Here is a 16,491-nt window from a genome sequence, read left to right as displayed (position 1 = left end):
CACAGCACAAAGGGGCGGGGAGGGGAGCACCTGCTGGCCCCTGCCCCCTGTCGCGGCACTGACAGTGTCCTGTGTCCCCAGGTACTTCCGGGTGGACTCTTCCGCCATCCAGTTTCACTTAGAGGCTCACGAGAACACCTCCGGAGTTTGGTCCATCTGGTGCCTCAACCATTTGGACCGACCTGTCGTATTAAGTGATGTCTTTGTTTCCAGAGAGACCAAGCACATTTTAAAGGTACGTTTGGTAATTTTATCCAAGTTTTAGCCTGTTTCAAGGGTTGTTTGAAAAAGTCAGTTGCAGTAAAATTAATATCTGTAGAATTCAGTTTTACTGATGATGGTTTTTATTTATGTAGGAGGGACCATGCCCAGTGATGCTCTAGGGTTACTCCCTGGCTCTGCGCTCAGGAATAACTCCTGGCAGGGCTTGGTGGACCGTATGGGATGCTGGGGATCAAACCTGGGTCAGTCGCGTGCAAGGCAGGTGCCCTCCCGGCTAAACTGGCTCTTTCTCCAGCCCTTATGATGACTTTTTCGGGTGGTTTTTATTGTTTTGGGTTTGGGGCCAATACCTGGAGGTGCTCAGGACTTACTCCTGGCTCTGTGCTAAGGGATCACTCTTGGTGGGCTTGGGGGAACCATATGGGATGCTGTTGGCCAATGGAAGGCAAGAGCCCTTCCCTTTGTACTATCACTCCCTTATGATGGCTTTTTTTTTTTTTTTTTTTTTTTTTTTTTTTGCTTTTTGGCTCACACCTGGTGATGCACAGGGGTTACTCCTGGCTATGCACTCAGGAGTTACTCCTGGCGGTGCTCAGGATACCATATGGGATGTTGGGAATCGAACCCGGGTTGGCCGTGTGCAAGGCAAACACCTACCCACTGTGCTATTTCTCCAGCCCCTTATGATGGCTTTTAAAGCAAGTTTTTCTTCTTTTACTATTTTCAGTGTTGCTTTTAGAATACTTTCTTAAGCTGAACCCAGAGGGAGAGACCAAGATAGACTATTTAAGGATATTTATTCTTAACATTATTAAAAAATATTGTGCCAGGGAAAACGGGGTCCAGAAAGACTGGTCAGTGGTTGGAAGCTTGCCACAGTGTGTGGGAGGGACAAAGAACAGTTAAAAGGGAAAAAATATATATATTGTATAATTGATACTTAAAGATTATTTTTTGGTGGCTGTTTTCTTTTTTGCTTTTTGGGCCACAGCTGGTGATGCTCAAGGGTTGCTCCTGGCTCTGCACTTGGGAATTACTCCTAGCTGTGCTTGGGGGACCATATGGGATGCTGGGGATTGAACTCAGGTTGGCTGTATGCAAGGCAAATGCCCTACCTGCTGTACTATTTGCTTCTGATAAGAGATTGTTGTTAGTAAAATTAAATCTGGTTTATACTAAAATAGTTGGTGTTTGGGAAAATTCTACTTTTGAAAGTTTCAAGTTTCTTTTGTGAAATTTAAAAGTGTCTTATTTAGGGGCCAGAGTGATAGTCCAGTGGATAAGATGCTTGCCTTGCACTTGTCTGACCTGGGTTGGAGTCCCAGCATTCCAGGCCATAAATCTTGCCAGGAGTAATCCCTGAGCAGAGAGCCAGGAGTAAGCCCTGAGCATGTTGGGGTGTGTCTCAAGGCAAAAAATTGTTAAAAATTGTCATATTAAGTATGACTTAAAATACAAAATACTTTAAATATAAAGCTATTCCACTCTTTGACATAGACATAACACTGAGGGAGCAGGGGTTAGGCACACCTGACCGTGCTCAGGGCTATTCCCAAGTACTCTCAGGTGCCGGATGGCGTCGGGACTGTGTGCAGTGCAGGGGACTGAAGATCCAACTGGGACAGCCACGTGCTGATTCAGTGGCTCAACCCTGTATTATCACTTAGCCTCATAAAACTGCATTTATCAAAGTGCGGGAAAACTTTGGTATGAGACTTTATAATGACTTAATTAATTTCAGGAAATGTAATTTGTCTTGTTTCTTTTTCTTCTTCAGATTCTGAATTTCACTGGCCCTTTATTTCTACCTCCAGGCTGTTGGAATATATTTTCTTTGAAACTTGTTGTTAAAGACATTGCCATAAATCTGTTCACCAATGTATTTTTGACGACAAACATAGGTGCCATTTTTGCAATACCTCTACAGATTCACTCTGCACCGACCAAGGTATTGTTTGCAATACTATGAATGTGTTAGGATTTTTATACTTAGAGTGTTTCTTTTTAATGAAGTTACCTTGTGCTTTTTTTTTTTTTTTTTTTAATTTGGGACTAAGCGCAGTTCACGTTCTTTAAGGCCATGTAAGAAATGAGAGACTTTGATTAACCTAGTCCTAGACAGTAAATCTTAGGTTAAAAAACAAAAAAATCTTGGAAAGCCTTTTTATGTTTCATGAAGTAAATTTTTTTCGAATAAAATAAGGTATTACATGTAAATTGATTTTATTTCATTCATTTCGAAGTCTGTAGAGCAAAGGATAGGTGCTTGCTATAAAAAGTTCAGTTTTTTTTAAATGTACTTTCTATGACTTCAAGTAAATAATGTCATTAAATGCTTTATGTAGGTCTATGGTAAGTGACTCATAATCCTTAAATTTTCTTAGTGGGCCCACTTTAAAACCGAAAAGTGTCCACGGTTCTAGAATTGGGGTGCATTGTATTTAATTTAGATCTTAGACATGTCTCATTTTCCCTTAATGTTGGTTTCTTTTTCATTTAGTTATGTTCTTGCTTCTTTTGATCCAAGCTATTATGTATAATGCTGGATTGCAATTTTTTTTCCCACGATGAGACATTCATGCAATCATCTTTATGATTTTTCCTCACTTATTAGTGTTGGTTTTTCACAGAAATGCTGTCTGTTTACCTATCAGTGTACAGATAGAATTTCTAAAATGAAACCTAACCAAATATAAGTTAATTCCATTCATCCATAATTGGAGTTGGGGAGATTATTTAGAAGTCACTTTTCCTTCCAAGCAAGATAAATCAAAGAGAGTCTCTGGCAGAGTTGAGGTGTGTGAATTAGTGAGGTTGTTTTCCAAACCTGGAGGAATGGGACATGAATTAACATGTCCCGAGTAGCTTAGGCGTGCTATAACTTGGCATATTGTTTCCTGGAGGACTGAAGTTGGTTTTTGTTTTTCTTAACTCTTTTAAGTTTTTGAGTATTTTGTTATGAAAACCATCTTGGGCCATGATGGGGGCAGTGAGGGACAGACCCTCTGTACTGGCTGTACGTGTGGGGTCCCTGCAGTACTGGGGGTCGAGCCTGGGGCCTCACACATGCAACTTTGGTCACCTGAGCCACATCCGTGACCTTAGGGTATTTTGTTTTCTTTTGTTTTGGGTGACACCTGGCGATGCTCAGGAGTTCCTCCTGGCTCTGCACTCAGGAACTACTCCTGGTGGTGCTCTGACGATCACATGGGATTCCTGGGATGGAACCCGGGTCAGTGTTGTGCAAGGCAGCCGCCCTACCTGCTGTACCATTGCCCCGGCCCCTGGCCTCAGATTTTGTTTTAAACAACCTCCTAAAAACATCCTGCGGTTCTGCTCTCCTCCAGAAGGCAGCTCTAGTGCAGCTTGTGCCTGAAGGTTGTCCTGACGGTCAGTGATTCTCTGGGAGAGAACCTGCAGAGCGCACCTTGCTGTGGAAGACCGCCCAGAGCATTCTCTCATGGGCAAGGGAAGGCAGCACATGCCTTCGTTTTGGTTTGGCTTCTGCTCGAAAGGGACGTTTAAGGGAGCGCCAAGTGGCCAGTGTCTGCTTTGTGTTTGAGAGCGTTAGGATTTTTATGTTGAGTGTTGTGTGTTAAGTTATATTCATATATTACTTTTCAATCTAGGAAGGGAGTCTGGGTTTTGAAGTGATAGCACATTGTGGCATGCATTATTTCATGGGAAAATCCAAAGCAGGTAAGTAGATTGCCCTTAGGCTTTCTGTAGAATCCTAGTGTGGGGCTGGGTGGGGAGAAGCCGGCAAACGTGTCACATTCTGTCCTGGGGAAGCCAAGCACGAACAGAGTGATATGGAGTGATGGAAAGCCCATCCTCCTCCCCCAGTTTTGGAAGTGCTTGACGAAATAATGTCCCCATAAGAAGCCTGTCCATTTGTGCGAAACATTTTTCAAACACATTGTTTGATCATAGCATCCTGTCACCGGGAGACACGAGAGGCTGCTCACTCTTTTCATAAAGAGTCTGAGTCGAAGTTAGTGAAAATCATTGGAGTTTGCGTTTGGAGATATCTGCTCTCTTGCTAGTTGGTGTTTGAGGCTGAGGGCCCTCGGGTCGGTAGAGAAGCCGTTCCTTGTTTTCACCCTGACTTTTGCTGGAGAAAGATAGTTAATGGAAGGGGCGTATTAGTGGACGGAATACTTTGGGGGAGTTCCGGGTTTGGGTCCTGACGTGCCCCAGCACAGACCTGATGGTGGAAGGGAGATGTTGGAGGCTGAGGGGATCGGCTGGGAGACCAGCTGGTCAGCACACCCCTGGGCCAGGCTGGGTTCTGGTTCCGCCTCCCTGTGGAAAGTGTGTCGGGTCCCGAGCTCACTGCTGATGCAGAACCCAGAACAGCAGTGAGAGGTGTGCTTTTCCACCTAAAGCACCATCCCGCTTAGAAGTAGAGCTGTGGGCAAGGCTCCTGGGAAAGCCCGGGTGGCGTGTAGGCTGCATTCACGAGCCATGTGTCTTTTCCGTTACTCCCTTTACATGATTCGCTTGCCTTTGGTTTTTTCTACGTGTTTGTTTGATTTGGTATCTCATTTGCCACGGAGGGGAACTTGGGATGCAGTCAGGGGGCCGTTCATCCTCTCCCCCACCCCCCGCCTCCCCTCCCCTGGCCTCTCCATCGAAGAATGGTATCAGGTGGCCCTGGGCGTTGCTGGCTAATTGAAGTCCGTGGCGTGTAAACTGAAGTGTTTCATCTGATCTGGCTTTTAGAAAACCCTCGCTGGGAAGGGAGCCTTGCCCTGGATCGTTCGACCTGGGATGTAGATTCTGAACTTGCAAACAAGCTGTATGAAAGATGGAAGAGATTGAGAAGTGGGGGCGTGTGCAAGTAAGTCTTCGCCTTTCTCGGGGTCTCTCGCTGTCACTGGGACACAGAGGTGTAGGGGGCTCTCTTGAGATTTCAGGTCTGGAAGTAGGACTCAGTGATTGCTCTTATACTCATTATTTAGATTCTCCAGCTGTTAACATTTCCCCCTTTTGCCGTATTTCGGGTTGAGTCTGTGTGCACCCAGACGGGACATTGTTTTTGCAGGGCACTCGAAAGTAGGCTGTGGCGATCCTGATACTTCACCTTCTGTTACTTTGATCTTCGAAGGAGAACATTTCCGGTCACAGAACTTCACTCCCATTGCAAGCTTATTTGGGGTGAGGGTTGGGAGGCAGATGAGGGATAGCACCCCAGCAATGCTCAGGGCTTACTCTTGGCTCTGGCTTGGGGATCACTCCTGGCAGACTTGGGGGGACCACATGCTGTGCCGGGGATCTAATCCAGGTCAGCACGTGCAAGGCGGAAAGGCCTTACCAGCCCCAATGGAGCTGCGGCCCCACCCATTATGATCTGACATCCACTTAGATCCTCCAATACAAAACCCGTCTTCAGAGGTCCTTAGTTGACCCGCAAAAACCCATGAGGCCATTCCCTTTTCCTTTCCCAGTCCTGGGTCTAGTCAAGTCACACACAGGGCATTTGCTTGCCATGTATGTGTACTTGCTTTTCTTGGGACCGGTATCTTCATCTTTCTTCCTCATTCACTACATTGACATTTTTTAATGACCTTACTGGACATTTGACTTTTTTTTATTTTTTAAATCGCCTCCTAAGTTTACATCGCTGTTAAACACTTTCATGCTGATTATCTGGTTGGGATCGAATCCCATTGTGTCATATCAGGAGGGACATTTGATTCCCTGTTTCTCTTTGCCAAGTTGGGTTATTTGGGTTAGGTGATTTGTCTTTTGGGGGCCATGCCCCACAGTGCTCAGGAGTTACTCCTGGCTCTGCACTCTGGAGTTATTCCTGGTGGTGCTGGGGAACCATATGGGGTGCTTGGGATTGAACCTGAGTTGGCCACATGCAAGTCAAATGCCCTACCCACTGTACTATCATGCTGGCCCTGGTTAGGTGAAATGTAATACATTTCTTTCCATAGAGGACACCTTTCCGCCTTTGCAAGTGCTAAGTGATCGGTTCTATGATGGTTGGAGCACTCCAAGCTGTGATGTTTGTCTGCATCAGTGACTGAATTGCAGCTGCCGGTAGCTGCAAATAAATAAACTTTATTTCTTAACAAATAAAATACTCTTATTTCTAATTACTCACTGTGTTCCTTTAGCACATCCATTTGGACTCTGCAGTGAATGTGTTGTAATCTCTTGCCAACATCAGGATTATCTGATACTGCATGGTTCCAGACTTGGTCGAAGGGCCCCTTTTGGACTAACCCGTGAAGACGAGGACACCCCTTTCATTCTTTTTCAGTTTCCCTCTGCTTTCTAGTAATATACATATCCCAGGGCTCGCTTATACTTTCTCTATCCCCAGGCCTGGAAATCACTGTTTGCGTCAAGAATTCAAGTTTCATTGAGGAAGTGATCCCCATTTTCTTTCTGATCGCCACATGATTTTGGCGGTCCTTTTCTTCTTCTTTTTTTTTTTCCTTTTTGAGTCACACCCAGCGATGCTCAAGGGTTACTCCTGCCTCTGCACTCAGGAATTACTCCTGGCGGTGCTTGGGGGACCATATGGGAGGCCGGGGATTGAACTCGGGTTGGCTGCGTGCAAGGCAAACGCCTACCTGCTGTACTATCGCTCTGTCTCAATCCTTTTCTTTTTTCATCACACAGGAGGAATGTGTTGGGAATGACTCGCTTTGCCCACTTGAAGAAACCCAAGGAGTCGGAGCCCTTCGGATTCTTTCTGCCTCGTTTGCCCGCCGAGCCCGGCCTGGTGTTGAACTTCAGTGCCACGGCTCTGAAGAACAGCGCGGTGAGGCTCCCTGCCTGCCCCCCTTTCCATCCTCAACCCCCCAACTCTGGGAGTCTAAGCCACCAGAATCCGTCCGCTCTGAGATGCCGTATTAGATGCATTTGAGGGGACACCCACATGCCGCCCAGTTCATTTATTGTTTTTATTGAGGTGGCTGGATTTAAAATACAGTTCATTATGCTTTTGGTTTGGGGGCCACACCTGGAAATGCTCAGGGCTTCCTCCTGGTTCTGTACCCAGGGATTCACTCCTGGCAGGCTTGGGGAAACCGTATGGGATGCCAGGGATCGAACCAGAGTTCAAGAGCTGGAGCAATTGTACAGCAGGTAGGGGATTTGCCTCACATGCTGCTGACCCAGGTTCGATCTTTGGCCTGTCATATGGTTCGCTGAGCACACCAGGAGTGATTCCTGAAGGGCAGAGCCAGGAGGAACCCCTGAGCACTGCCAGGTCTGACCTCAAAACAAACAAAACAACAATCATATACAAAAGTATATGGGACGCTTGCTCTCGGAGTGCCAGTCTGGGTTTTGATCCCACTCTGCCTCCTGTAGGTGAAGTACTTGGTGCTGAGGAACCCCTCCTCGTGGCCACTGTCCCTGCAGCTCCTGCCCCTGTCCTCGTACCCGGCCCCCCAAGCCGCAGGACGCTTGCTCCACAAGTGGTGAGTTTCGCCAGGGGTCAAGGGAGGGGCAGAGGGGGATGGCAGGGCATGGGGGGACAGTGAGGGACACAGAGGTTTTGGATCACTGCTGGGAAATGCCACTAAAGCTCAGAATTCTTCCTGCCCCTTCTTTCTTTCCCCTGGGGCCTGTGTGTCTGGATACCGTGGGGCATGCCCAGGAGCCTTGGACACTGGCCCATGGACGCCAGGACGCCACGGTCCTGCAGTTTGGTCAGGGAACCAGGGTTTTTTGTTTGTTTGTGTTCCTTAATTTTATTTTTAAAATCGGGGGTGGAGGGTGGGGGGGAGGCAGGGAGTGGTAGGTTGGGTTTTGTCCCTTGGTGGTGCTCAGGAGTGACCCCTGGTGTTACTTGGGGAGAATGCATGTGGTGCTGGGGTTCTTGGCTTGGTGCAAGGCAAGTGCCTTTTTGTTTGTTTGTTTTGGGGCCACACCCCACGATGCTCAGGGCTTATTCCTGGTTCTTCACTCAAGAATTATCCTTAGTGGTGCTTGGGCATGATAGGGGGTGCTGGAGATCGAGTCTGGGTCAGCCATGTGCAAGGCAGTGCCCTCCCCGCTTACTCTCTTCCCAGCAGTGGGCCATACTCTATATATTTTTTCAAATCGATTTATTTTTCAAAAATTTCAAAATTTGATTTTCATAGGGTTGTTCACATTAATTGATTACGTTCAGCATTTCAACACCAATCCCATCAGCATTACCTTTCACTACCATTATTTTGAATTTTCCCAACACCATTCAAGCCTGCCTGCCATAGGCAGATGCTAGATAATTTATTTTCTATTGTTTATATGCTACCGAGAGTATCTCGCCCACACGGCAAAGCCTGGCAAGCTACCCGTGACATATTCGATATGCCAAACACAGTAACAAGTTTCACAGTGTTACTGGGCCTGCTTGAGCAAATCGATGAACAATGGGAGGACATTGACAGTGATTATGAATATCATGAGAGGTCGCGCGGCTGCGAAAGCAGCTGCATGCTCCTGGAATTCTCAAATTGTAAATGATTGGGGTCCAGAGACATCTCTGTAGGGAGCCGATCCATTTTGAGATTCGTTTGTGAGTCTCTGGATCAAGGCCGTTGATGTGCCCAGTTGGTGCCCAGAGGCAGTTCATGGTCATGACAGCAAGGACTACAAGTGGGCAGGGGAGACGGGAAGGGACGGCTCACCCCCAGGACTGCCGTGTGGCCTGGTGTCTTCAGTCCCTACTCCCGAGTACCTGCGTTTTTCTTCTGAAGCTTGTGGCCGCCAGGGGTTCATCAGGAGTGGACGGAGAGAGGAAGAGCCGCACTCTTGAAAACAAAGTTCATGTGCACGTTCTGTCATTTGGGGCCAGTGTACTCTGGCCCCTAATATGCCAAACACAGTAACAACAAGTCTCAGGATGGAGACATTACTGGGCCTGCTCGAGCAAATTGATGAACAAAGGGAGGACATTGATCGTGAATTACAGTGAAGGAAAATACCTATGGTTGCGTGTACATTTATGGTATTATGTACAGTTCCTCCACTGCCACTCAAGTGCCCAGTGCCTTCCACTACTGTTTTTTACGATATGAGTTTCTTTCACCGACACCCAAAATTTAAACTTAAATTTTGGTGATCTCAGGGCAATACACACTGTTTGTGCAGGGCGTCAGCTTCTAGGACTGTTAGTTGTTGAAGAGAGGACGTTGGTAGCGTTGGTTCTTGTCTCTGCTACTGTGTTTCATTAGCCCATCGTAGTTTCTCTGCGGGGCATCCCGTCTGTGGCAGTCAGACCCTGTCCCAGGGCTTCTCAGCTTTTGGACCACTCTGTTTCGGGGGATGTCTGTTTCCACTCGGAGGGATGTTCATTGGGTCCCTGGCTGCTAGCTGACGAGTGCCTATCGGAACTCCCCAGCGGTGGCCACCCAGAATGTCCAGGCACAGCAGATGTCTCCCGGGATACAAAATCAGCCAGAATCATCTGGAGAAAAAAAAAGAAAGTCAACTTTAGGGCTTTTGTCACCAGATACTTCTTCCCATTCTGTTGAATGATTTCTTTCTTTTTTTTTTTTTTTTTGCTTCTTGGGTCACACCTGGTGATGCTCTGGGGTTATTCCTGGTTCTGCACTCAGGAATTTCTTCTGGCGTTGCTTGGGAAACCATATGGGATGCCGGGGATTGAACCCGGCTTGTCTGCGTGCAAGGCAAATGCCCTCCCCGCTATACTATTGCTCCAACCCCTGTGAATGATCTTAATGGAGCCGCCTCCAGGGTGTCAGGTCCCGGGCAGGGCCGGGACGTGGGACAGAGTGGTTCTCAGTGTGGTGTGAGCAGGAGCACCACATGTACAGAGAAAACTGGGACATGTGTGTCCACATCTGACTGACATTGATTACTGGCCTAATAAATCACCTCTGACCTTTTCTTTCTTTTAAGGTTTGGTGTTGATATACAGATGATAAATTTCACAACTGGTGAATTCCAGCTCACCAAAGCTTGTCCTTACCAGGTAGGATGCTGTGATTTTTTGTTTGTTTGTTTGTTTGTTTTTTAATTTTTTTTTTTGTTGATTGAAGTTATGTAGTTTTGTGATTTACAGTACTTATAGTGGTGGCTTCCCTTGCACTTAATTCCAGTACCACACCCGTCAACTGTCACCTGCATAACCCCCCTCTCTCTCCCTAGTGCCACCCCCTTCTCTATGCTGTATTATTTATTTATTTATTCATTTATTTGCATTTTGGGTCACACCCGGCGATGCACAGGGATTACTCCTGGCTTACGCACTCAGGAATTACTCCTGGCGGTGCTCGGGGGACCATATGGGATGCTGGGAATCGAACCCGGATTGGCTGCGTGCAAGGCAAACGCCCTACTCGCTGACCCGCTGTGCTATTGCTCCAGCCCCCTCCATGCTGTTTTTTATTTAATTTTATTATTACTGTGTTGGTTTGTTTTGTTTTGAGGCCATACCTGGTGATTCTCAGAAATTACTCCTGACTTGGGGGCTTGGGGGACCACATGGGATGCCGAGGATGGAACCCGGGTAGGCCATATGCAAGGCAAGCGCCCTACCCACTGGACTCTCTCTCTAGACCTCAGACACCCACCATATTGATTTATTTTATTTTATTTTTATAAGGTAGCTCCCAGTAATTTATTACATTCAGTGTTTCAACGCCAATCCCACTACCATCATTTCGAATTTTCCCAAACACCACCTAAGCCTGCCCCAATAGCAGGCCCTAAATAATTTATTTTCTATTGCTTGTTATTTCTCTAAAAATGATCAAAATAAGATTTCCTTAGAAGAAAATGTGTGAAGATTGTTTTATCTTTAACCTGGACATACCATTTTTTGTTCGTTTGTTTTTAATGGGAAAAAAAAAATCCCTAGAAATAAGATCCTTACACCGGTTGTCCTACAGTGGGTAGGGTGCTTGCCTTGCATATGGCCTACCTGGATTCCATCCTTGGTATCCCATGTGGTCCCTCCAAGCCCCCAAGTCCGGAGTAATTCCTGAGCATTTCCAGGAGTGGCCCCAAAACAAAACCAAACCAAAACAATAATAATAAAATTAAATTTAATATAATTTATCCTCAGCAATACATGAGGCCGCTCCAGGTTCTTCTGTAGACACTGAGGATATGCAGCAGATTTTCCCAATGAATTAATGCGGCAGGGACCCAGGGTTTGTGTTGATCTGTAAATCATTGTTGATCTGTAAATCATTCTGATCGGATGATTTGTATTCTTGGGCATGAAAGAGACAGAGCTATGTGGAAACCACAAAGCTGGAGACCCCAACACTCATAATCCTCATTAGGGCCCTTGGCCCCGTCAAGTCCTTCCTTGGGGCAAGTTCAGGTAGAAGCAAACACAGGCTCACTAAGGCAGCTCCACCGCATGGCTGCTCCAGTTTCCGTTATAGTCACCTCCACGCCTATGGAGAGGAGCCGAGCTGAAATTCCCGCGCCCCTTGCACAAGAAAAAGTAGCGGGAAGACTCCTGGGGTCTTGTATAGACATTGAAGGAGGAGAAAGGAGAAAGAGCTGCTTTCCACTCGCGGTTCTCTGAGTCTCTAGGTGGAGCCGAGTTTTTTCTTTACAGATTCTTGCTGCATAAGCTCAGTTCAGGAGAGAGGCACGTGTTCAAGAGATTCACACTGGAGCCCGAGAATAGCTGACTGGTTAAAGAAACTTTGGTACATCTACACAATGGAGTACTATGCAGCTGTTAGAAAAGATGAAGTCATGAAATTTACATACAAGTGGTACTACATGGAAAGTATTGTGCTAAGCGAAATGAGTCAGAAAGAGAGGGACAGACATAGAAAGATTGCATTCATCTAGGGAACATAAAGTAACAAAATAGGAGACTAACACCCAAGAGTAGTTGAGATAAGTACCTGGAGGTTCACTCCATGACTTGAAGGCTAGCCGCACATGCTAGGGGAAAGGCAGCTCAGATAGAGAAGGGAACACCAAGTAAAGGGTGTTGGGAGGATGCTCCCAGGACAAGAGATGCATGCTGAAAGTAGACTATAGAATGAACATGATTACCATTCAATGCCTCTTTTGGGAACCTCAGCAACTGAAAGGAAAGGAGAGAGAACAAAAGGGAATGCCCTGACACAGAGGCGGGATGGGATGGGGGGGGGAGAGGGGGAGGATACTGGGATACTGGGACCATTGGGCATGGAGAATGGGCACTGGTGAAGGGATGGGTACTCGATCATTGTCTAACTGAAACTCAAGCACCTCATGGTGTTTCACTAATAAAAATTTAAAAAATAAAAGAGATTCACACTGGAAAGTCAGGCCAGAGAGATAGTCGAGAGGGAAGGACGCTTGCCTCGCATGCAGCAAACCTGCGTTCCATCCCCAGCACCCCAGATCGTCCCCCCAGGCCCTGCCAGGGGTGATTCCTGTGCACCACCAGGAAACAAACCCACAGAATCACGTATGGTCACGTGAGCTTATTTGTATAGAGTTGTACTTCTGATGCACACATAGATATCTTGGATACTCTCATTCTCCACCCTTATCTTTCCAAAGAGACACTGTTGGTTATAAATCACTTGAAGAGGGAGACCCCAGACCACATGCAGCAAGTTACAATTTACCCAAGCATGTTTCTTTATTATTATTATTTTAAATTTTATTTTTGAGCCATATCTGGTGGTGCTTAGAGCTTACTCCTGCCTCTGTGCTCAAGGATCACGCTCCTGGTGGGGTTCCGGAGACTATATGGGATGTCAGGGTTCAATGTAGGATCGGCCACATGCAACACAAGCTCCTTAACGCCTGCCCTATCTCTCTAGTGCCCAAAGCCCATTTTTACTCTATTAATGGTGAAACTCATTTGGAAAGCACTTTTATTTATTTTTAATTTTTCTTATGGTGGTTTAGTAACCTGCTGGCATCAGGGGTAATGTTTGTGGTATTAGCATACACAGCTTCTTCGCCTCATCACCCCAGACCCTTCACCAGTGTCCTTGAAATGCTTTCGGGCCTCCTGTTACCTCTCCCCCCCACCTCCCAACGCCCACTTTTCTGCCCCACTTAATTGTTGTTCTCAGTTTTGAAATTCAGGACCAGGGCATCATTGGTGCTTTCTGTTCCCTTGTTAAAAGTCTTTTACTTTGATTATTTGTGGATCCTCTGTGAAGAAAGTTATCATCTTTTAATATTTCTGATGATCAAAAGAATGATATCGATGCCTTTGAGATGCTTAAGATTTCAACTTAAAATTCCTTAATCTTTCAAAATTCGGGGTCATCTCCCAAGCGATGTTCAGGATGGCCCCATTAGCGATTCTCGGCTATGCTGCTCAAACCCTCTGGTGCCAGGATCACCCGGACTGCACCCAGCCCTGTTGGGCGACCACATGGTCCTGGGCATTGCCCCTGCACCAACTACATGCTCATCACAGGCAGTAACCACTGTACTATCTCCTGACCCCAACTCAGATCCTTCCTTATTCAGTACTCTCACGAAAAGAGAGAAACGCCTCATCATTTTGTTGGTTTGCTTTTCTGAAGTGCTTTCCGTCGGTTGAGACCATATGGGATGGGACGTTTACGAAACATAATGCACTTAGGAATCGCAAATGTTATGTGTGTCCTGGCTCTGCCGTCTTTATCTCCCTGACCCCTGGGCAAATGGAACCTAAGTCTCATTTTTTCCTCCTTGGAAGGTTTGAAGAGTCAATGAAGTTTTGTAGATGGCTCAGCATGCTCTGTGCTTTAATTATATTCCAGATGGTACTGTTATAGTTTCAAAATCAATCCCAAAACAGCTTTTAATTCAGTATCCATGATATGTTTATAGAGCAGCGTTTCTTCGAGACGTTTATAATTTCCAGTGAAATGTGTCCAATAACGGTCACACCCTTTCCAGTTAACACAGGAAATGTTAGCATTGGTCTTAAAGAATCAAACTGCAAAATTAAAAACATAGAAAAGACCAATATCCTGATGGTGAAAATGCTGAGAAATGACGAAGTTGTGTTCCTCGTGAAAAGGAGCAAGGGAAAACAGTGGTGTTGAGGAAATTGAGAAAGCAGTAACCTTGGGTCAGAGAGAGCACAGGGCTCGGGCACTTGCTTTTGATGCTCTGGCCCCAGTTTGTTTTTGTTTTGTTTTGCTTTTTGGTTTCGGAGCCACACTCGGCGGTGCTAGGAGCTCATTCCTTGCTCATCACCCAAGGATCACTCCTGGCGAGGCTCGGGAGAGACCATGTGGGATGTCAGGATGGAAAGCAGGTTGGCGGTGTGCCGGTGTGCCGTCTCTCTTTGGCCCTGTGCATTATTCCTGCCACCACAGGTGGTCCCCAGGCACGGCCCAGAAGGATGCTGGGTGTGGTCCGTTCCCCAACTCAGATGAAAGACAAAGAACTCAATCTGAGCTATTGAATTTCAAACACGAGATTTATTCATTGAAATAATTCGTAGAGGCAATAAACGAAGATGTGAAGGCACTGGAGATCTTCTGTCTGACAGGAGACACTGAACGTCCCCCAGGGGGCTTGGATACCCTTCGGTTCCTCATCAGGGAGAGTGCGGGGTGCAGAGATGGGCACTGCAGTTCCGTCCCCTAGCAGCCACGCTGAAGGGAGTGGGGCAGTTTCCCGAGGGCTGTTTTGCATTCAGAGCATCTTTGTGCAGAAGGTGCCCACCCCAGTGCCCGTCGCCGCCCCCGTGTCCACGTCAGGGCGCCTGCAGCACTGCCTGTCGTCCGTGGCTCTGGCTCTGGAGACTCGGCTCCACAGCCATGGTGGTGTGTGTGCCCGTGGCTGGTGCTGAGCCCACGCCCTTGTCTCCGTCTGCAGGGTCACCGCTCCGAAGGGCCCAGCTCGGCCAGCCTCCTCCTGCAACTGCAGCCCCTGGAGACGAGAAGGGTAGGCGTGGTCTTCACGCCCACCGACTACGGGAGGGTCGTCTCGCTGCTGCTCCTCCGGTAAGTGCCCCAGGCCCTTGGTTTCTCCCCAGCCACTTGCTCCTCTGAAGTGCTCACACAGGGCAAAACCTCCTGGCTCAGAACTGTTGCTCTCTGCTGCAGCTGGACCTGGAGAGCAGTGGGGAGGAGGGGGGTGTGCGTATGAGGGCCCCTGAGGTACGTGTCTGACCCCCCGTGCCTGGGTTTCTGCTCACGTTCAGCAGGGAGTCTGCCCCATCTCTGCAGGACAGCTGTTGTCACCAGGGCAGACTCCACCTATGTGTGTATGCACACAAACACATGTACATGGAAGACAGACACCACACACGTATATACATGCAAACACATGTACACACACAGACGACAAGGACTGCACACCTGTACATACACAAATATAGACACCACACACCCGAGTATACACATGTGTACACACCCGCATACAGACATCACACATATGTACACACATGTACACATAGGGGAGGCAGATACCGCACATGTATGTATGCACAAACATGTATACATGGATGATGGATGCCACGCATATATATATGCAAAGACATGTATACACATGGAAGATACAACTCATGCATGTATACACACACACCGCATACACACATGCACTCACACACATCTGCATGCACACAAGGAAGACAGACATCACACACACTCGTCTCTGTCTTTAGAGTAATGGAAATGCGGCCATATTCGTGTGCGGTCCTCAAAGTGTGAACTTGATTCTCTCATCTCACTTCTGGTCTTCTCTGTACTCCCCACGAACAGTGGAACAAATGCAGGGTTGAGCCCCTTAACCATTTATTTTATTTATTTTTCCTTCCTTCTACCCGACGGTTAACACTGCTGAACCAATGCCTTGTTTCTAGTCTTAAACTTCTTCACCTCTGTTATGTTTTCCTTATTGTTTTGTTTTGGTTTTGATTTGGGGGCCAGACCTGATGGTACTTAGGAATCACTCCCGTCAGGGAACCATATGGGGTTCAGGAATAGAACCATATGGGGTTCAGGAATATCAGGAATAGAACCCAGGTCAGCCATGTGCAAGGCAAGCGTCCTACTCACTGTATTCTATCTCCCGCCCCTTACCAGTTTGTTTTCATCCGGTAGTATTTTTCTATGGCCCCCTTTGCCTTCTTTGTTCTTCTATTCTCTCTTGGAGGTCTGACCTCGTCCTGGTGCCGTTACTGGAGAGAGAAGGCCGTGTGTTCTGGGCCAGGGTTGGCTTGCTCATCCTGTGGCTGTTTCTGCTCCTCTGGGCTTGCTGCTTCCTGGCCTGTTGAGAGACCCTCAGTCCCTACCTGAGATGGCAGATTGCGCCTTACTGATAGTCATTTTCAAAAATGCCAGGGCGAGCGAGCGAGCGAGCGAGAGAGAG

At 47.2% G+C, this 16,491-nt stretch overlaps 1 protein-coding gene across 1 annotated transcript in view; it reads left to right on the top strand.

The window, feature by feature from the left end:
- The window catches only part of TMEM131L (transmembrane 131 like), a 132,112-nt gene that overhangs the window by 88,223 nt on the left and 27,398 nt on the right, over nucleotides 1-16,491 (top strand). The window contains exons 13-20 of the mRNA XM_056118918.1: nucleotides 82-235; nucleotides 2,000-2,170; nucleotides 3,852-3,921; nucleotides 4,948-5,065; nucleotides 6,862-7,003; nucleotides 7,558-7,667; nucleotides 10,099-10,171; nucleotides 14,995-15,122. Of these exons, the coding sequence (XP_055974893.1) occupies nucleotides 82-235; nucleotides 2,000-2,170; nucleotides 3,852-3,921; nucleotides 4,948-5,065; nucleotides 6,862-7,003; nucleotides 7,558-7,667; nucleotides 10,099-10,171; nucleotides 14,995-15,122 (966 nt within the window). The remainder of the gene's footprint in view (nucleotides 1-81; nucleotides 236-1,999; nucleotides 2,171-3,851; nucleotides 3,922-4,947; nucleotides 5,066-6,861; nucleotides 7,004-7,557; nucleotides 7,668-10,098; nucleotides 10,172-14,994; nucleotides 15,123-16,491) is intronic.

The sequence above is a fragment of the Sorex fumeus genome, unplaced genomic scaffold (genome assembly GCF_029834395.1).
Source record: "Sorex fumeus unplaced genomic scaffold, SorFum_2.1 ptg000039l, whole genome shotgun sequence".
Lineage (NCBI taxonomy): Eukaryota > Metazoa > Chordata > Mammalia > Eulipotyphla > Soricidae > Sorex > Sorex fumeus.
Note: the sequence above shows the minus strand (reverse complement) of the source record. Positions and strands in the feature narration are given on the sequence as shown.